The following is a 22,358-nucleotide window of genomic DNA, read 5'->3' as shown; positions in this document are numbered from 1 at the left end:
TGTAAAGGAAGGTGCACAGGACAGTTCTTAATCAAATATGTAACATCAGAAACTCTCAAGCAGAAAGATGGCTATGGAGTTAAAGTGTCACCAAAAAATGGATTCTGAATTTACTACAATTCTAACTACAACCCACTAGAATAACCCCCGCCCCAAATTTCAATTCTAACTACAACCCACTAGAATAACCCCCGCCCCACATTTCAATTCTAACTACAACCCACTAGAATAGAATAACCCTACAACCCACTAGAATAACCCCCGCCCCACATTTCAATTCTAACTACAACCCACTAGAATAACCCCCGCCCCACATTTCCCCCCGCCCCCCACATTTCAATTCTAACTACAACCCACTAGAATAACCACCGCCCCACATTTAAAAAATAATAAATTAAAATGGCCTTCGGCATTTAACTATTTGTTTAGGAGTGCTCTGCTCAGAGGCATAGCTAACCGTTGTAATGGGGGCTTAACAGAATTGACTTATCAGTGGCATGGTCTTCTTGAGACGTCTGCAGACAATGATGAACTTACCACATGCAAAGGTATCAGATAGTGCCTCCCGAGTGGCGCAGTGGCAAAATATTTACAATTTAGAAATTAAACACTGGAGTGATAGATGTGCATAAGATGAATGTGCAATTAGAGATACTGGGGTGCAAAGGAGCAAAAAAAAGTAATAATATAGGGATGAGTTAATTGGGTGGGCTATTTACAGATGGGCTGTGTTCAGGTGCAATGATCGGTAAGCTGCTCCGACAGCTGATGCTTAGAGTCAGCTGTCAGGGGAGGTTTTGGCCGGCATGGATGTTCTTGTCCTATCACGCACTAGCGACTCCTGGGGCGGCCGGGCACAGTGTACGCCGACACAGTCGCCAGGTGTACGGTGTTTCCTCTGACACAGCTGGCTTCCGGGTTAAGCGGGCATTGTGTCAAGAAACAGTGTGGCTTGGTTCGGGTTGCGTTTCAAGGGATGCACGGCTCTCGACCTTTGCCTCTCGAGTCCGTAAGGGAGTTGCAAGACAAACTAGCAATTGGATACCTTTAAAAAAAATGGTGGTATCAGAGAGCAGAGTTGTATTCATTAGTGCAAACCAAACCATAGCATAGCAACAACCGTTTGGTTTCATGTGAATACACCACATGTATAGGTCATAGAGACCCAAAATAATAGTCCTGTTCCATTTCATTATGTGGTGCAGCCTAGAGTATGTCTATGACTGAGTATGTGAGTCTAAAAGAAAGAAGTAAACGTAGGTACAAACCAACAAACTATCTAGGCTGTAGTTTACATTGCATGGACTAGACACTGTTGTTATGAGTGGGTAACGTGTCAATATCTGAATAAGCATGACTGGCAAAAAACAAACATGGAAATATTGGGGATACGTATCTTTATTTAAAGCATCACAAACTGCAGCGAAAAACAAATAACCATAATATAAATTTCACACGACCAGAAACTGTTGTATTTTAAATCTAGCTTTACACTGCCCTCTAGTGGCTGATATGAGAACCACCACAAGACAACATTAAAATACTTTACAAAGAGGTTGAACACCCATTATCTAACCCAGGGGTACTTGAACAAAGTAAAACTCCTATTGAAACATGTTGTCTTCCCATCTGGTCTCACAAGTTCCCAATGCTTTAGAGCAGTGACCAGGGAAACTGCAGAAGATGGTGCGGCCGTTTGGAACTGATGTTCTGCTCACCGTGGTCAGTAAAGAGGTCACTTAGAAGAGAAGAAAAGCTGCACTCATCCCAACAGGAAAAACTGGTTGTCAATGATGTCATTTCAACTAGTTTCTGTTGTCACAATGTCACTAAACCAAGTTTTGCCCGCTGGGATGGTTCCAATGGACTGAATGGAATAACCAAGTAAAGAGTTAGAGCTCATGTCAGCTTTTATAGTAAAGCATGGAACTACATGCTATTTACTTTAGCGATGAAGCTCTCCATAATGTCCTTCATCTTCTGAATGTCCACCTCGTCCTCCCGGAAAGCTTCCACGTACACCCTGTCTACTCGCTTGTGTTGATCCTCTAAGAATTTCTGGAAATGATCACAATGTGAATTTCAGGCTCAGAAAGACAGTCATTGTCAAATCAAGTTGTTATTGTAAAAAAGAATATCAAGACGAGGAATAAAATACATATTTAAATAAAAGGCGAGATGTGCACAGGGTCAGTGACTTTGTGAACAACAGGTTAGGGGCAAGATGGAGACTGACCTCTACAATGGACAGGTGGTTGGCAGCCGTGGTTAACACACTGGCAAGGTTGTTAACCACAGTCCGCCGCTCCTCATTGGTTTCTTGCAGGACAAGATGGTACCTGTGGAGTAGAAAGACAAATACTGTGGTGGGGGGGTCTATTTTTAGATATGAACAAGGAAAACAAACTTCATGTGGTTGTGAAATAATTGTAAAGCCCTAAACATACCGTACGCAAATAAAGTATCATTGTCCGGGCCAGAACGGCTCATAGGGCAGGAGCATATCTCCTGTTTTTGTTGTGTGAGGGCAGCTTGATGTACAAGCACACCCCCTGGACAGGACGCTAGTTTAACCCTTGTATCTCTGCACATTGTAAATATGGTATTGGAACTGATCCTGTATATAAACAGTAGCTTATTTACTGTCTCATGTTATTCATGTTTCTATTTCTCGTGTGTTTTTTCCTACTTTACATTAGTATTATTACTACTGATATTGATTACTGCAATGTCAGTCAGAAAAGAAAGGCATTTCACTGTAGTTGTGCCCGTGACAATAAAACTTGAAACTAAGCCCTGTAGCCCTCACCATTGTGATTTGGTCCAAAATAATTGGTAGAAGGAGCACTACTCACTGTTGTTGTGCAGCTTTCAGCTGCTCCACAGACTCATCATAGCCCAGGGTCACCTTCTTCTCCAGCAGCTTGCGGTGGGTCTCCACAGACTCCATCTCAGCAGACCACTTCTGCTCCTCATGGGCAATGTCCTACACACCACAGAGAGAGGGATGTCATTTTTCTAAATGATAAAAAACACAATTTAACCACAGATGTGGAAACAATACATTTAAAATAAATGGCTTCATCAATAAGTGCATCGATGATGTCGTCCCCACAGTGACCGTACGTACATACCCCAACCAGAAACCATGGATTACAGGCAGCATCCGCACTGAGCTAACGGCTAGAGCTGCTACTTTCAAGGAGCGGGACTCTAACCTGGAAACATAAGAAATCCCGCTATGCCCTCCGACGAACCATCAAACAGGCAAAGCGGCAATACAAGATTGAGTCTTACTACACCGGCTCTGACGCTCGTCAGATATTGCAGGGCTTGCAAACCATTACAGACTACAAAGGGAAGCACAGCCGAGAGCTGCCCAGTGACATGAGCCTACCAGGTGAGCTAAACTACTTCTATGCTCGCTTCGAGGCAAATAACACTGACACATGCATCAGAGCACCAGAAGACTGTGTGATCACACTCTCCGCAGCCATGTGAGTAAGACCCTTAGGTCAACATTCACAAGGCCGCAGGGCCAGACGGATTACCAGGACGTGTACTGCGAGCATGCGCTGACCAACTAGCGAGTGTCTTCACTGACATGTTCAACCTCTCCCTGTCCGAGTCTGTAATACCAACATGTTTTAAGCAGACCACCATAGTGCCTGTACCCAAGAACACTATGGTAAACCTGGCTAAATGACTACCGACCCGTAGCACTCTCGTCTGTAGCCATGAAGTGCTTTGAAAAGTTGGTCATGGCTGAAGTCAAAATCAACATCCCAGAAACCCTAGACCCACTCCAAATTGCATACGGCCCCAACAGAGCCACAGATAATGCAGTCCCTATTGCACTCCACACTGCCCTTTCCCACTTGGACAAAAGGAACACCTATGTGAGAATGCTATTCATTGAGGACAGCTCAGCATTCAATACCATAGTGCCCTCAAAAGCTCATCAATAAACTAAGGACTCGGGACTAATAACCTCCCTCTGCAACTGGATCCTGGACTTCCTGACGGGCCGCCCCCAGGTAGTAAGGGTAGGTAACAGCACATCTGCTGATCCTCAACACAGGGGCCCCTCAGGGGTGCGAGCTCGGCCCCCTCCTGTACTTCCTGTTCGCTCATGACTGCACGGCCAGGCACGAGTCCAACACCATCATTACATTTGCCGATAACACAACAGTGGTAGGCCTGATCACCGACAACAACGAGACAGTCTATAGGGAGGAGGTCAGAGACTTGGCCGTGTGGTGCCAGGACAACAACCTCTCCCTCAACGTGATCAAGATAAAGGAGATGATTGTGGACTACAGGAAAAAGAGGACCGAGCACATCCATATTCTCATCGACGGGGCTGCAGTGGAGCAGGTTGAGAGCTTCAAGTAAGAGTAGGTAACAACACACACACCTTAGTGTCCACTTCACCAACAAACTAACATGGTCCAACCACACCATTAGTGAAGCAGGCACGACAAAACCTATTCCCCTTCAGGAGACTAAAAGATTTGGCATGGGTACTCAGATCCTCAAAAGGTTCTACAGCTGCACCACTGGTTGCATCACTGCCTGGTATGGCAACTGCTCGGCATCTGACCACAAGGCACTTCAGAGGGTAGTGCGAACGGCCCAGTACATACCTGGGGCCAAGCTTCCTGCCATCCAGGACCTCTATACCAGGCGGTGTCAGAGGAAGGCCCTGAAAATTGTCAAAGACTCCAGCCACCCTAGTCAGACTGTTCTCTCTGCTACCACACGGCAAGCAGTACCGGAGTGCCAAGTCTAGGTCCAAGAGGATTCTAAAAAGCTTCTACCCCCAAGTCATAAGACTCCTGAACATCTAGTCAAATGGCTACACATACTATTGACATTGCCCCCTCCCACTCTCTATTGTCATTTATGCATAGTCACTTTAAATAACTCTACCTACATGTACATACTACCTCAACTAACCGGTGCCCCGACATTGACTCTGTACTGGCACCCCCTGTATATATTGATATTTTTTACTTGTTACTTTTATCTCTTATTCTTATCTGGATTTTTTTTTAAACTGCACTGTCGGTTAGGGGCTCGTAAAATAAGCATTTCACTGTAAGGCCTACACCGGTTGTATTCGGCGCATCTGACTAATACAATTTGATTTGAGGAGAACAAGAAAAGCTGTTTCCATTATGGTCCTTATTAGACAATGAGCTGTATAAGGAAAACCTTGGATGGACCAATGATTCACTTTGACACCACTTCCTGATCAATAAATGACTGGCCTGTGAAGCAATATTTCAGATGGGTTCCTGTATACAATATTCAAACATTTGTAATATTGAAAATATAACCCACCTGCATGTCTTGTTCGAGCTGCTCGTCGAGCCTACGGATTTGCTCTCTCAGTTGTTTCAAGTCATTCGCTTTATCTGAAATATTAGAATTCACCTGAAAGAGAAAAAGACATGTTAAGAAAAAAACACCCCAAAAAATGGGACAAAACCTTTGGACTTCTAAGAAACACAGTGAAATGTCTCGGTACCTGTTCTATCGACTCCTCCAGGCTTAGTTTCATGTCTGTCAGTCGACTACACTCCTCGTCCACATCAGTGATCAGTTTCCTCAGTAGTTGCTGTAGAGAATAAGCCACAGAATTAGGTCCAGATACAACACACACCTGTTGTAATAAAGCGATTGTTCGATGAGAACTAAATCGCCATACTTGAATCTGTGTTCTGCATTGAACCATGGTGGACGGTCCGTATTCTGTGGAGGTCCTGATCTCAAAGTCGTGGCCGCATGCGTTCTCGGCAGACACAGGGATGAGCTTCAGTTTGCGGGCAAGCTTGTGGTACTCGGCCAGCTTCACTTCGGCCTAAATCATTAGCAGTGGTTAAGACTGAGAAGACTGTTCAGCACTGGCTCATAGCTAGCTAGTCATTTATTTACCAGACAGATGAGTATAGAATGCAGTCGTATCAGGCCAGCATCCTATTCCTTACCGTCTCCTTGGCCTTGGCCAGAGCGATCTCCTCGTTCCACATGTGCTGCTCGGCCTGCTCCAGGCTCTTGCTCAGGCTGTTGATGGTCTGCTGCAGCTCCCTCTTCTCCCAGTTGATCCTCTCAATGTCTGCGGGAGTGAACTTCTGGGTGGACAAGATGTGTTGGAGCCGGGACTCCTCCTGTTTTAGGGTCTCCACTTGCAGTCCTACACAGGACAACATTTCAGGATTTCCAGGAGAGTAGCAATTTAAAAAAAGGTATATTTTAATGGATTTTCACATTTAGTTTAAAACAGGGAATGAGAGGAAGTGGGGACAGATAGAGAGATGTGTCAAAGGGCAGTAGACCACATATACAGACACTTTAGAAAGAGAAAAGTGTCCTGGAGGCTGCATCGATACTGCAAGACCAGCTAAGCCACGAGAGTAGCAATGTTTGGTCATGGTTTTTTACCCGATGCTTCCAGCTCCTCGGCCAATCCAGAGGCTTTGTTCTCCAGGTTGGCTTTGAAAGACTCCAGGTTACTGCGATAACTCTGCAGCTTCTGCAGGTCTGTCTGAAGTTTGACTTTCTCCGTTCTTTTGACCATCAATCGGTCCTGCTCCAAAGTGAATAAAATGGTTAGAAATATAGTGAATCAAATGGCTCTGTTCAAACGTAACTGGCACGTTTACAGCTCATCGACTGCTTAAACTAGGTGAGATGTGTACAAAATTCAGTCGCAGAACTTGGAAAAATCTATAAATACAGTGCATTCGGAAAGTATTCAGACCACTTGACTTTTGCCATATTTGTTACATTCTAAAATAATTTAATCTGTGTTTTTTCCCCCTCATTAATCTACACACAACACCCCGTAATGACAAAGCAAAAACAATTATCAATTGTAGCAAATGTTTTGCAAAATAAAAATCTGAAGTTGAAGCACCTTTGGCAGCGATTACAGCCTTGAGTCTTTTTGGGTATGACACTACAAGCTTGGCACACCTCTATTTGGGGAGTTTCTCCTATTCTTCTCTGCAGATCATCTCAAGCTCTATTAGGTTGGATGGGGAGCATCACTTCACAGCTATTTTCAGGTCTCTCCAGAGATGTTCTATCGGGTTCAAGTCCGGGCTCTGTCAGGGCAACTCAAGAATATTCAGAGATGTGTTGCCCAAAGCCAGTCCTGCGTTGCCTTGGCTGTGTGCTTGTTGTCCTGTTTGGAAGGTGAATCTTCGTCTGAGGTCCTGAGCAGGTTTTCAGCAAGGATCTCTCTGTACTTTTATCCGTTCATCTTTCCCTCAATCCTGACTAGTCTCCCAGTCCCTGAAACACATCCCCACAGCATGATGCTGCCATAACCATGCTTCACCGTAGTGATAGTGCCAGGTTTCCTCCAGGCATGACGCTTGGCATTCAGGTCAAAGATTTCTGATCTTGGTTTCATCAGACCAGAGAATCTCATGGTCAGAGTCCTTTAGGTGCCTTTTAGCAAACTCCAAGCGGGCTGTCATGTGCCTTTTACTGACGAGTGGCTTCCATCTGGCCACTCTACCATAAAGGCCTGAATGGTGGAGTGCTGCAGAGATGAGTGTTCTTCTGGAAGGTTCACCCATCTCCAAAGAGGAACTCTGGACCAAGGCCCTTCTCCCCCGATTGCTCATTTTGGCGGGGCAGCCAGCTCTAGGAAGAGTCTTTGTGTCTTCCATTTAAGAATTATGGAGGCCACTGTGAATGTTTTGGTACGCTTCTCCAGATCTGTGCCTTGACACAATCCTGTCTCGGAGCTCTACGGACAATTCCGTCGACCTCATGGCTTGATTTTTGATCTGTCAACTGTGGGACCTTATATAGACAGGTGTGTGCCTTTCCAAATCATGTCCAATCAATTGAATTTACCACAACTTGGAGTCCAAGTTAACACGTAATTTTTTAAATCTTTGTCACTATGGGGTATTTGTGTGTAAGTTGATGAGGGAAAATATTTTATACATTTGATAATTAGGCTGTAACATAACAAAATGTGGAATATTTTCCGAATGCACTGTATATACAGACCTTAGATTAAAAGGACGAACCGTTTGACTTTCTTTCTCCAGTCGTTCAACCTCACCACTCAGAATCCTGTACTTCTCCTCCATGGATGCGAGAAGCCCTTCGTCAACGTTGTAAAGTCTCTCTGTAAATATAAAGTTGACGTTTTATGCGCTTGTTGCTGGTTATTTTTTATATGTTCATTTGGAAGGAAAAGGCACAAATCACAATTAAAAACAATGACTTTGTCATCACTGCTTACTTAGTTTAGCAAGATAATCTGCATCCTCTTCATCAAACGTATCCGCTCCTTGCATGAACTTGTTGTATGTTTCAGCGGTGTAGTCCAGAAAGAGCTAGAAACAGAAGGGATCGTGCAGGGTCAAATAGAGACCTAACATCCTAAATGGTTTTGTTGTGAGTAAATTGGCTCTGTACCTTGTTGAACTCCACCCCGTCCTCAATCTCAGTGCTTCCGTCAGAGAAATCAGCAAAGAGCAGGTCCTGATCACTCATACAGCAAAAGACCTACAAAACAACCAGAACAAATTCAAGGAAACATACAGTATTATACAGAGCCCCGACTGCATGGAACTCCCATCTTACATGGCGCAAGTGAACAACAAACCTGGTTTCAAAATTAAAGTACCCGTTCACTGCACAGGGCCTCTGCCCCATGTGACCTAACTTTGTTGTTCATGTATTGACAAGTGTAACTAATAGATGCACACACAATCCATGTTAATCTTTTTAAATATGTCAATTGTAAAGGATTTCGTTATGTCGAAGCCCAGTAAGACTAGTGGTCGCCATTGGCGTCGGCTAATGGGGATCCTGATAAAAAATGTTTTAAGAAACATCTCTCATTATTCAAACCTTCATTTAGACAGTTAATGTTATTAATGAGTTTAGAGATTAGGTAGTATTCTGCTGTACTAATACCCACCTTCACAGTATCGATGAGCCAGACAACAGCCCCCAAGACCTGTGGCCATGTATGTGGTGCCCCCACAGAGTACATGGAACTTTTGGAGAGAACAAATGGATACCTGCCATCAGAAATATACAGTCAGTATCATAGAATGAGGAATGGGCTAGCGTACAAAAACCAGATGCAAACAGCAAATGATCACATCTGAGTCCCAAATAGCACCATATTCTCTATATAGGGCGCTACCTTTGGCCAGGGCCTATGGGGATGCCATTTGGGACACAGACCATTTTTAACATGTACGGCAGAATGAGCTCATTTAAAAAATGTTTTAATGTAACCTTTATTTATCTAGGCAAGTCAGTTAACTTGTTGGTGACAGGGGGCAGTATTTTCATGTCCGGATGAAATGCATGCCCAAATTCAACTGCCTGCTAATCATCCCCAGAAGATAATATATGCATATTATTAGTAGATTTAGATAGAAAACACTGTTTGAATCATGTCTGTGAGTATAACAGAACTTATTTAGCAGGCGAAACCCAGAGGACAAACTATTCCGATTTTTTGTTGTTTTTGAGGTCACTCTTTTCAATAAGTTTTCATTGGGAATCCAGATTTCTAAGGGACCTTCTTGCAGTTCCTACCGCTTCCACTGGATGTCACCAGTCTTTAGAAATTGGTTGAGGTTTTTCCTTTGTGGAATGAAGAAGTAGCCCTGTTCAAAACGAGGGTCACTTCAAGTGTACTGTTAGAGGCACGTGACCAGAAAGCTACAGTTTGTTTTCCTCCTGTATTGAACACAGATCATCCCGTCTTCAATTTGATCGATTATTTACGTTAAAAAATACCTAAAGTTGTATTACAAAAGTAGTTTGAAATGTTTTGGCAAAGTATACAGGTAACTTTTGAGATATTTTGTAGTCACGTTGTGCAAGTTGGAACCTGTATTTTTCTGGATCAAACGCGCCAAATAAATGGACATTTTGGAGATATATCGACGGAATTAATCAGACAAAAGGACCATTTGTGATGTTTATGGGACATATTGGAGTGGCAACAAAAGAAGCTCGTCAAAGGTAAGGCATGATTTATATTTTTATTTCTGCGTTTTGTCGTGCCTGCGGTTGAAATATGCTTTCTCTTTGTTTACGGAGGTGCTACCGTCAAATTATTATTTACAACGACAGCCTACCTGGGAACAGTGGGTTAACTGCCTTGTTCAGGGGCAGAACGACAGATATATTTTTTTACCTTGTCGGCTCAGGGATTCGATGCAGCAACCTTTCGATTACTGGAACAACACTCTAACCACTATTTACCCCAAGTCTTTGAGAATCCTGGGGACCTCTTCCTCCACTTTGGAGGTGGGCATCTGGAAGGTGGGGTCCAGGAGGCAGTAGATGAACTCAAAGATCTTTAGGAACTCCTTGGTGGAGGGCGACTGGAGAGACTTGACTGACATTGAACCCGGAAAGCCCTTCTCTGACAGAAACTAGAGGAGAACGAGGGAAATAATGTGTCTTTGTGAAAGAGTGCTGATCTAGGACCAGACCCCCCCAGGTCATAGAAACTTATTCATGAGGATGTAAAAGTGACAACTGATCCTAGAGCAGCACTCTTACTCTGAGATACTTTATAATGTGCGTATATTAGGAATCCATACCTCACACAACTGTCTGATGCACTGCTGAACATAGGCCTTATCGTGTAAGGGCCGGGGATCCTTCATCTTCTCTGTACCACCAAAGGCGCTGTTGCGAGCCATGCCAGTCCCACTGGTCCTGAAAAGAGTGATCAGCTTTTTAGCATTCATGGTACCACATAAGCCTGGTTCACATTGAAGTGACTCAAATCCATTTTTTTTGCACATCTGATTCAAATATATGTTATTTTTCCTGCAGTCTGAACAGTCAAACAGCACACGGTAGCAGACATTTCAAGTCACAAATCTGATTCCTGACCATGTGTCTGAATGGTCAAATCTGATTGATTTGCCCTCGTGGTTTTACAACTGTTGTTTGGCATATCTTGTTATTTGCTATTTAGTCTGTTGACAGTTTTGACAAGAACATGTGGTAGATAACTAGCTTTTTAATTGTTTACGAACAAATTAGTGAATGTGCTATAGCGCTAATCATCTACCTAACTAGTTAGTTGAATTATGTGGCTAGCCAAAAAGGACTTGTTCTGAAAGATGGATCACCTTGTCTTTTGAGGCTTTAAAAAAGGTGTTCTGACAGTATGATTTTGAACATTCAAAGCAACTGTGAAACAACCCTGGCAGGCTTTCTTTTCACCGTAGATTTTGCTACATAACTGTGGGATCAATACCATGCCAAATACAAATCACCATTCCACAAACAAACACCTTTTGATTTGTAAATCTATACATTGCATTAGATTTTTTATTAATATAACTGCAGATTATGCAGGACATTTCCAAGGGCCTTCAGTAAAACGCCATAACGACAAAAAGTTCTCACGCGTAGAAAGCGATGTAGTCGTTGAAAAAAGTCGATCCCATTGATGCTGTTGACACAGATCACTGGTTGATGCGGAAAAGGAGCCCGTGAAGGGGGTGAGTGTAACCGGTGTGAAATGGCTAGCTAGTTAGAGGTACGCGCTAATAGCGTGTTAATCCGTGACGTCACTCGCTCTGAGACCTTGAAGTGGTTGTTTCACTTACTCTGCAAAGGACCGCGATTTTATTGGACGATGCTAAGAGGGTGACTGTTGTCGATGTGTGCAGGGCGTCCCTTGTTCAAGCCCAGATTGAGGCGAGGAAGGGGAAGGAAGCACTATTGTTATAAAGTCTGATCCCATATCCTACACCTCCCCTCTACCTTTCGCATGCCTCTACTGGAGAAATGGTTGGAGGCCTCAGGAACACTTATGTCTCCTTGATGCTCATCGTCTGTGCAGCATGAGAGAGCGGATCGATTATAATCATTTACAATAGATGACATATCCTTCACATTTAGTGGTGCTATCACACTGGCCTGCTAATTCAACTATATTGGTGATAAATGGGTGTCCACAGCAATAGTTTTGCAAATAGAGTAATCTAGGGCTTCGATTATTTACGTTGGACATACTATGGGTAACATACTATGGTTAACATGTCTCAGCCTCCAGTATTTATGCTGCAGTAGTTTGTGTCGGGGGCTAGGGTCAGTTTGTTATATCTGGAGTACTTCTCCTGTCCTATTCGGTGTCCTGTGTGAATTTAAGTGTGCTCTCTCTAATTCTCTCTTTCTTACTCTCTCGGAGGACCTGAGCCCTAGGACCATGCATCAGGACAACCTGACATGATGACTCCTTGCTGTCCCCAGTCCACCTGGCCGTGCTGCTGCTCCAGTTTCAACTCTTCTGCCTTATTATTATTGGACCATGCTGGTCATTTATGAACATTTGAACATCTTGGCCATGTTCTGTTATAATCTCCACCAGGCACAGCCAGAAGAGGACTGGCCACCCCTCATATCCTGGTTCCTCTTGGTTTCTTCCTAGGTTTTGGCCTTTCTAGGGAGTTTTTCTAGCCACCGTGCTTCTACACCTGCATTGCTTGCTGTTTGGTGTTTTAGGCTGGGTTTCTGTACAGCACTTTGAGATATCAGCTGATGTACGAAGGGCTATATAAATTTGATTTGAGTTAACATACTATGGGTAACATACTATAATTTCTGCATCCTTGAAAGGCAGACATCAACAATGCCAAACGAGAGGCTGCCAACGATGTATAGAAATCGCTTTCTATGGGTACAAACCTTTTTCTATGAATACAAATCACTTTCTATGTGTGAGAACTTATTTTTCTTATGCCATATCTGTCATGTTTGCGCATATCTCTCCTATGTGCAAATCTTTATGGCAGTCATTTTTATTAAGGCCCTTGGAAATGACCTGCATATCTACAGTCATTAAATAATTCTAATGCAATTTATCGATTTACAAATACAAATCAAAAGGCGTTTGTGGATAGTGATTTACATTTGGCATGATATTGATTCCATACATAACTTCTAAGTGATAGGAAGCACAAGCGCCACCACCAATCAGCTTACACCACTGTGCACAACCACCGTTACTATGACAACTAGCATAGCCATGTCAGCAAATGAAGGCTGTCAGAACACACAAATCCAATTTGTTCACTTTTAACTTGCTGTTTGGACAGTCACTATTAGAAAAAATAATTGAAAAACAAAACTGATTGGAGCAGAAAGGCCTGCAGTGTGAACATGTCCAGAGCTACAATAAAAACCTGTACTGTCTGAGGGACTCGAGGACTGGAGTTGGGAACCACTGAACTTGGCAGTGTGAAATGGCTCCCAATCATATGGATTCACTAACAGGAAGAGTCTTTGTCTCGCATGGTGACAGTGATAGAGAACTAGGTGTATCATGGTAGTTTCTTCAGTGTAGGGACTTACCGACTACCAAAAAGCTGGTTCTTCTCTCGGATGTGACAGACTGGGGTTTAGGAATGTTCAACTTTCCAAAGGATTGTTTGCTGTGAACAAATATTGATATGCTCACTGTATTAGCAAATACATATCCCATAAAGCAACTTCCATTGGCGTTTGTCTGAACACTAACCTCTGGGGTGTTGCATAAACCATGCTCATTCTGTTGCTTTCAACTCTTTGAGGGAGCTCAGAGAGCCTACTGCTGGATGCTCGGTTCATCCTGGATCTGGTGAAAGAATGAAGAAAAGACATAGGCATAAAAATACATGTAGGCTATACATGGATAGCCAGGCCAGTTAATGTTTAAATAGGATAGCAAATGTTTCCCAAACCAGTCAACTAACTGCAAATGCCTTCATATGAACAATGAAAAAGATGGGCACACTAGCAGGAAGTGGGAGGGGTCACCCACTTACCAGGGTGACATTGTCCCAGATTGTGCTGGACAGTCCCGCATTTTGTCCCTTTGTCCCCGCAACCAAAAATGTATGTCCTATTCATATCCTGAAAGAAAATGATCTCTACAATAAATGCAAATAAAAATAAATGCAAATAAAAATATTTTTTTATAAGATCTTGTTACCACAGAAAGGAAAATACCTGTGTATTTGTGGAGAAATCACCCTGATGAACTCTTTAGTCATATCCCAGTTTACCTTTCTACTTATGGCCTTGCCTACACCTAGCAATGTGTTTTTTTTATTTAATTATATTTGATTTGGAACGGCAAAAATGAAAAAAAAACTGCAAGCCAAACAAAATTAACTGGGTCTATTTATTATAAATGAATATGAATTCAGAAGACAGAAATTAAATATTATAGCATGAGACCTCTCACTAAAGGTTTGTCATACAAAAGTTACACTTAAATCCAAACTGGTTCTCCCCTTTATTCAGATTACAACTTCTCACTTTGTTATTTGAAAATGAAATAATCCCCAAAATAGTGACTATTTTTAAAACAAGCCATTTAAAGTTGGTTGCAACAAATTGTTAAACTCAAATATACTAACTGATAAATGTAACATTTTTTTTTGGGGGGGGATTTTTATAATATATATCATAAATAGGACTGGTGGAGTTGTCACACATGCAGCTAACATAAATATGGAAATGTCTCCTATACCCCAAATTACAACCAGCATTAATGTAAAAATGAAGGGAGAAAGGAAGGAACTTGTTTGTTAGTCCTCCACTAAATACAAAAACTGGTTAAAAGAAAATTCTGAATAAAACTAGTAGCAAATTTCATTTAAAGACCAAAAAAAAAAAAGTACAGCTGCGCCATAATTGCAAAATAGTTGTGAAGACATAGATGTACCAACACCATGCCACATGGTTTATGAACTGATACAAAAACACCAGATTCAAAACTTTAGGTTTTCAATTTTAATTATACAAAAGTCCTGCAACCAATAGAATGTTGGATATTAGGAATACAACCATCCCAGCAGATTTTGCTGCGAAAAGACAGAATATTCAAATCATTTGTTTTGGTACTGTCCATATGTAGCTTGTTTTTGGTCACAGATTCAGGCATGGCTAATGAATTGCAACATTTAAGTGGAGCCAACTCTGTTGGATGATTTGATTTGAAAAGTCAGTCAAAAAAAAAAGTCAATAATATAATACTGTTAGCAAAAATGTTTATTTAATTTACAATCTGTAAAACACTGAGAATAGAAAGGTTCAGAACTTCTGTGAAACATCACAGCAGTTTAAAAATACAAGGCACAAATAAATTGGATGGTATTCAGAGAACGATGGGAAGGGTTGAGGGTAGCTGAAGGTGGGACTAAAAATAACTAAATGTAAAACACACAGTGTCTGTAAAATGTATATAGCATGTTTCAGGGCTGTTTCAGGGCTTTCCAAAATCATTTTTCTTCACCTCAAAAAGAACGTAAAATAAGTATGTTTTTACATCCATTGAGAATGACAATAGGTCCTCAATGTGGCCTATTGGAAAAATCTTTCCAGCACTCTCCCTTTCAATAACCACTCAACATAAAAAAGCTCTGATCTGGTAGAAATGTCCAAAAAGGCCTGCAGGATTACTTACCCCTTGAGGAAATAGCCTAAAGCTGTGTGTCTGTCTGGAGAGCACTGACTCTGGAACAGTTTAAACACCAGCTTCAAGCTGGACCCAAGTTAATAGTTGATACAATGTCTCAAGTTTATTGCAGACAGGCCATTCAAAAGTAGGTTGTCGTGCCCTCTTGACGACCGTCTTGGTGTGGTTGGACCATGATAGTTTGTTGGTGATGTGGACACCAAGGAGCTTGAAGTTCTCAACCTGCTCCACTACAGCCCAGTCGACGTTAACAGGGGCCCGATCGGTCCACTGTCTCCTGTAGTTCACGATCAGCTCCTTTGTCTTGCTCACATTGAGGGAGAGATTGTCGTCTTGTGCCACACTGCCAGGTCCCAGACCTCTTCCCTATAGGCTGTCTCATCGTTGTTGGTGATCAGACACACTTGTGTCGTCAGGAAAATGAGGGTGTTGGAGTCGTATTTGACCACGCAGTCGTGGGTGAACAGGGAGTACAGGAGGGGACTGATCTCCAGTGTTGAGCATCAGCATAGCAGACGTGTTGTTGCCTACCCTTACCACCCGAGGGCAGCCCGTCAGGAAGTCAAGCATCCAGTTGCAGAGGGAGGTGTTTAGTCCCCGGGTCCTTAGCTTAGTGATGAGCTTTGAGGGCACTATGGTATTGAACACTGAGCTGTAGTCAATGAAAAACATTCTCACATGGGTGTTCCTTTTGTCCAGGTGGGAAAGGGCAGTATGGAGCGCGATTGAGGTTGCATCTGTGGCTCTGTTGGGGCGGTATGCAAATTGGAGTGGGTCTAGGGTATCTGGGAGAATGCTGTTGATGTTTTAATTTAACTAGGCAAGTCCGTTAAGAACAAATACTTATTTACACTGACGGCCTACACCGGCAAAACCCGGATGACGCTGGGCCAATTGTGTGCCGCCGTATGGGACTCCCAATCACGGCCGGTTGTGATACAGCCTGGATTCGAACCAGGGTGTCTATAGTGACGCCTCTAGCACTGAGAAGCAGTGCCTTAGACCGGTGCGCTACTCAGGAGAACCCGAGTGAGCAATGACCAGCCTTTAAAGCTTCATGGCTACCGACGTGAGTGCTACGGGGCGGTAATCATTTAGCTAGGCTACCTTCGCTTCTTTTGGCACATGCACTATGGCGGTCTGCTTGAAACATGTAGGTATTACAGAGACTCAGTGAGGATGAAAATGTCAGTGTAGACACTTGACAGTTGGTCTGCCATGCTTTGAGTACACGTCCTGGTAATCCATCAGGCCCCATCAGGCTTTGTGAACGTTGACCTGTTTAAAAGGTCTTGCTCACATCGGCTACCGAGAGCATTATCACACAGTCTTCCCGAACAGCTGGTGCTCTCGTGCATGCGTCAGTGTTGCTTGCCACGAAGTGAGCATAAAAAGGCATTTAGCTCGTCTGGTGGACTCACGTCAACTGGGCAACTCGTAGCTGGGTTTGTTTTTGTAGTCCGTAATAGTTTTCAAACCCTGTCACATCCAACAAGTGTCAGAGCCGATGTAGTAGGATTCAATCTTAATCCTGTATTGACACTATGCTTGTTTGATGGTTCGACGACGTCGTCGATGCACTTATTGATGAAGCTGATGACTGAGGTGGTATACTCCACAATGCCATTGGATGAATCCCGGAACATATTCCAGTCTGTGTTAGCAAAACAGTGCTGTAGCGTAGCATCAGCGTCATCTGACCACTTCCGTGTTGAGCAAGTCACTGGTGCTTCCTGCTTTAGTTTTTGCTTGTAAGCAGCAATCAGGAGGATAGAATAACGGTCAGATTTGCCAAATGGAGGGTGTGGGAGAGCTTTGTATGCATCTCCGTGTGTGGAGTAAAGGTGGTCTAGAGTTTTTTCCCCTCTGGTTGCAAATGTGACATGCTGGTATAAATGAAGTAAAAACGGATTTAAGTATGCCTGCATTGAAGCCCCCGGCCACTAGGAGCGCCGCGTTTGGATGAGCATCTTCTTGTTTGCTTATGGCCTTATAGTTGGTTGAGTGCGGTCTTAGTGCCAGCATCGGTTTGTGGCGGTAAATAGACGGCTACAAATAATATAGATGAGAACTCTCGATAGATAGAATACCTCAGGCGAGCAATACCACAATACTTTTTAAATATTAGACATCGCGCACGAGCGCGAGTCCATGTCAGCAAAATGTCTTAGATGATCTAATCTAGCAGCCAGCTAATTTACCAAACTGGTAGTAAGCGTGGTCCAATTACCAACCCTGGTGGGGTCCATTGATCATCAATTATCAGAAACTGCAAACATTTGCCTCCGCCCCATGGCAAAATGTGTAGAATTGAAGGAGATTAACATTAGAACTCTTCACTGTCACAATGGGGGCTGCTAAAAATGTTTTGCTTGCAATGTGGGTACATAGACCCACAAGCCAATAATGCCACTCATGAGTTTCTTTTTTTTTTGGCCCCCACCCACATTGAAGTTGCCCATCCCTGGTTTAGATCAAAGCTGAATCAATGTCTTGGAAGATCACAATGTTTAATTAGTATTCCAAATAACATATCTCATGAGAATTTGTGTTTTGGGGTTTTAGGACACTAGCTGAAGAGTACATTTAAAAAATATATATAATGCGGCCAAAGCTCAACAGCGTGAGCAACTGGAAAGAATGTGCTTTGATTTACATCCCTGTTAGTGAGCATTTCTCCTTTACCAAGATAATCCATCCACCTGACAGGTGTGGCATATCAAGAAGCGGATTAAACAGCATGATCATTACACCGGTGCACCTTGTGCTGGGGACAATAAAAGGCCACTAAAAATGTGGTTGTCACAACACAATGCCACAGATGTTTAGTTTTTGATGGAGCGTGCAATTGGCATACTGTCTGCAGGAATGTCCAACAGAGTCGTTGCCAGAGAATTTCAGGTTAATTTCTCTATCAAAAGCCACCTCCAACGTCATTTTAGAGAATTTGGCAGTACATCCAACCGGCCTCACAATGTGTGTAACCACGCCAGTCCAGAACCTCCACATCCAGCTTCTTCACATGCATGATTGTCTCAGGAGGGTGGTGAGGAGTATTTCTGTCTGTGTGGGACAACTCATTCTGATTGGCAGGGCTTGGCTCCCCAGTGGGTGGGCCTTTGCCCTCCCATGGCTGCTCCCCTGTCCAGTCATGTGAAAGCCATAGATTAGGGCCTAATGAAGTTATGTATATTTACTGATGTCCTTCTATGAACTGTAAAGCAGAATAATCGTTTAAATTGTTGCATTTATATATTTAAGTTCAGTGTGGTTTGTTTTTGTGAGCAGAAGGTGATAACAGTCATTCAGGAAGATTTAAATGCATATTCCCATGAAACTGAATGAGATCAAATGATCAGTTTGGACATGTCGCTGGTAAAACGTGAAGAATTATCATTCACGATTCACAGTGATGATGCCATGGCCCTATTTTTAAATTAGATATGCCTAATATACGTGTTTGAGGCAACTTGGTGTCTTGCGACTTTGTGTGGGCATAGGCAGCCGTGAAGCGATGACGCCATTTACATTTGTATTGCTCTCCGGCACCTAAAACATTGCTACTACACCATAACAGGTATTTGTGTGTAAGCGGAGAGGGTTACACTGTAGGTTACAGGCCATGACTGCTAAATAGATGCACTTACTATTGGAGTTGACCTCTACTTTATTATTATTTTTGCACCACCTATGCAGTCACAGGGCCCTACACACACACACTCCAACATGTCACTCAAATCATTTGCTCACACACACACACACATAGCTACACTTATACAGATTCTACACACCAACTGCTACTATTATGTTGTGTGTGTATTTTATTTATATATTACAGACAGTACCAGTCAAAAGTTGACACGGGTTTCTTTATATTTCCTACATTGTAGAATACTAGTGAAGACATCAACACTATGAAATAACACATGGAATCATGTAGTAACCAAAAAAAAGTGTTAAATCAAAATATATTTTAGATTCTTCAAAGTAGCCACCCTTTGCCTTGATGACAGCTTTCCACACTCTTGACATTCTCAACCAGCTTCACCTGGAATGCTTTTCCAGTCTTGAAGGAGTTCCCACATGTTTTTTTTTTAACCTTTATTTAACTAGGCAAGTCAGTTAAGAAAAATGCTTATTTTCAATGACGGCCTAGGAACACTGGGTTAACTGCCTGTTCAGGGGCAGAAGGACAGATTTGTACCTTGTCAGCTCGGGGATATGAACGACAAGACAAGGCGGTTGTATCCAAAAATCTCCCATTTTGACAAATCAGACCAAAGGACAAATTTCCACCCGTCTAATGTCCATTGCTTGTATTTCTTGGCCAAAGCAAATGTCTTATAATTGGTGTCCTTTAGTATTGGTTTCTCTGCGGCAATTCGACCATGAAGGCCTGATTTACACAGTCTCCTCTGAGCAGTTGATGTTAAGTGTCTTACTTGAACTCTATGAAGCATTTATTTGAGCTGCAATTTCTGAGTCTGGAAACTAATGAACTTATCCTCTGTAGCAGAGGTAACTCTGGGTCTTCCAGTCCTGTGCCGGTCCTCATGAGAGCCAGTGTCATGATAGCGCTTGATGGTTTTTGCAACTGCACTTGAAAAAAATTTAAAAGTTCTTGAAATGTTCCTGATTGACTGACCTTCATGTCTTAAAGTTATGGACTGTTGTTTCTCTTGCTTATTTGAGCGGTTCTTGCCATAATATGGACTTGGTCTTATACAGAAGATGACCCTACTTGGTAAATCACCCCTATCTTGTCACAACACAACTGATTGGCTAAAACGCATTAAGGAGCAAAGAAATTCCACAAATTAACTTAAAAAGACACCTGTTAATTGAAATGCATCCCAGGTGACTACCTCATAAAGCTGATTGAGAGAACGCCAAGAGTGTGCAAAGCTGTCAAGGCAAAGGGTGGGTACTTCGAAGAAGATTCAATGTGTTATTTCATAGTTGATGTCTTCACTATTATTCTATAATGTCAAAAATAGTAAAAATAAAGAAAAACCCTTGAATGAGAAGGTGTGTCCAAACCTGACTGGTACTATATATCCTGATGCATAAATCACGTTAACATATCTACCTCTAACGAGCCAGTATCCATCCCTAAGATTTTAAACAGCGTAGATATAGTTTTGTTATTTTTTTGTATTACATTGTTATCAATGACAGCATTGTTGGGGTTTACAAGAAAAGCATTTCACTGTACTTGTGACATTAAAACTTGAAACTACACGGTCCTGTAAAATCCTCCAGTTGTCTCGCATTTGGGTATTTTAAATGTGGTCACCCTACCAGTAACCTTCTCAAAAACGCAACATCAGTGGGGCAAATGTACACCATGACCCTTTCCCATGCAAATACTTTCTACTTTATTTCTTGTGATAACGTTGGCAAGTTATATTGTTTAACGAATAACATTCCACTGGGGCAACATACAATTAAAAACTACTGTTAGACTTTAAAAACATAGGCTAAATTACAACTCATTTAGCCAACTAACTAAAGTTAATTTACTTAGTCTCTTAGAATTTGCCAGGGTATTACAACTAAATATTTCTAGATATAAATTAAATGCAACAACCCATTGAAACGTCTTTCAAACAAATACGTACCTTTCCACTTTCGATAATTTTGAAAAAATCCGTTTAGAAACTTTTGTTTCTACATAAATAACTAAAGAGTTAAAAAAATCAGCCTGCTAATTTAAACAAAACGGACGGTCTTCTTCTTCGGAAGGATTTATCGGCGGTTGGCATCCAAAGTTATGGTGCATTTCCGCCACCTACTGTACTGGAGTGTGGGCCAGAGACAGGTTGAGGGGGTTGTCCAGGGGCTCTGGGATACCAAAACAGATTGAGAAAAATAGTGTCAAACACAAAGTAGCAGCCAAATAGCCTACAATCTATGGTGGTAAAACGGACAGCACTCTCCACAAGGTGCTAATTCATTCAAAGCATTTTAGACATTACTGCAGTATGCCCACATACTTGAGTATAGCTGCAGGGCTAACACAAGTCTGAATTTCTTATAGCCTCATTTTCTAGACATCAAGGTACAGCAACATTTTAAGAAGACACTGTAGAACACCCTCCATATGCACACATACTCAGTTGTGGGGCTTACAAGACCCGAATATCATATCATTTACAAGACATCAATGTAGCAGCAGAATGAATATCACAATATCTAAATATAACTTCAAATTAAATAAATCCATGTAGGCTACATTTTCTTATCATTTGTTTATTTGGCTTTCCCACTATTCAAATTCAGTAACGAAAGGACTAGACTAGGCTAAGTGACGTGATTATGTAGGGACCTCTTCACTAGCTGACCACCACTACCAAGACCTGTGTCAAGATCAGTTACATACCCCACTGGCCCTCCCCATAACCTCTATGTACAAATAAGAGAGCAGGTCTGGAATCAGTGTGGCAGGATAGGATGACAACATAGAAAGATCACTAAGCTTTTACGTGATGGTCTTTCTGGGAGGCAACTTGATGTAATTCTGATCGCGTTTATTAGAATGTCTACAGTGCAAACAGTGAACTAATTCATAAATCATGTCACGAGAGGTAATGGTTAGCAGATGTTAGTGTGAGTGTAGCAAAATGCTTGTGCTTCTAGTTCTGACAGTGCAGCAATATCTAACAATATCTAACAATTCAACAACAACTACTTAATACACACAAATCTAAGTAAAGGAATGGAATAAGAATATATACATATGTGGATGAGAAACAACAGAGCGGCATAGGCAAGATGCAATAGATGGTATAAAATACTGTATATACATATGAGATGAGTAATGCAAGATATGTAAACATTATTAAAGTGGCATTATTAAAGTGACTGGTGA

The 22,358-nt window shown here is 42.2% G+C and overlaps 1 protein-coding gene across 2 annotated transcripts; it reads right to left on the bottom strand.

The window, feature by feature from the left end:
* Positions 1 to 1,380: 1,380 nt before the first annotated feature.
* On the bottom strand, positions 1,381 to 21,249 carry LOC121846341 (kinetochore protein NDC80 homolog). Of its 2 annotated transcripts, none has more exons than XM_042320283.1 (17): positions 21,109 to 21,249; positions 13,544 to 13,639; positions 13,378 to 13,457; positions 10,608 to 10,725; positions 10,264 to 10,436; positions 8,957 to 9,059; positions 8,449 to 8,538; positions 8,273 to 8,366; positions 8,055 to 8,155; positions 6,448 to 6,592; positions 5,994 to 6,199; positions 5,714 to 5,866; positions 5,534 to 5,623; positions 5,347 to 5,439; positions 2,856 to 2,986; positions 2,237 to 2,339; positions 1,381 to 2,058 (listed from the first exon to the last, which is right to left on the bottom strand). In XM_042320283.1, the coding sequence occupies exons 4-17, from the start codon at positions 10,707 to 10,709 to the stop codon at positions 1,930 to 1,932; spliced, it is 1,713 nt and encodes a 570-aa protein (XP_042176217.1). In that variant the 5' UTR covers positions 10,710 to 10,725; positions 13,378 to 13,457; positions 13,544 to 13,639; positions 21,109 to 21,249; the 3' UTR covers positions 1,381 to 1,929. The 2 variants fall into 2 exon arrangements, with proteins under 2 accessions (XP_042176217.1, XP_042176218.1); XM_042320284.1 differs by having other exon boundaries at positions 13,374 to 13,457; positions 21,109 to 21,145.
* Positions 21,250 to 22,358: the final 1,109 nt, after the last annotated feature.

Source organism: Oncorhynchus tshawytscha, linkage group LG04 (assembly GCF_018296145.1).
Source record: "Oncorhynchus tshawytscha isolate Ot180627B linkage group LG04, Otsh_v2.0, whole genome shotgun sequence".
NCBI classification, from domain to species: domain Eukaryota; kingdom Metazoa; phylum Chordata; class Actinopteri; order Salmoniformes; family Salmonidae; genus Oncorhynchus; species Oncorhynchus tshawytscha.
The sequence above is the reverse complement of the archived record's forward strand: the minus strand, read 5'-3'. Positions and strand labels throughout refer to the sequence as shown.

Bases quoted from the DNA above. Each gene is read 5' to 3' on its own strand.
- LOC121846341 (XM_042320284.1), bottom strand. From the start codon at position 13,632: ATGAACCGAGCATCCAGCAGTAGGCTCTCTGAGCTCCCTCAAAGAGTT. The intron at 5,624-5,713 runs GTATGGCGATTT...TATTCTCTACAG, and splicing joins AATGCAGAACACAGATTCAA to CAACTACTGAGGAAACTGAT. The intron at 2,340-2,855 runs GTGAGTAGTGCT...TCTACTCCACAG, and splicing joins CTGAAAGCTGCACAACAACA to GTACCATCTTGTCCTGCAAG.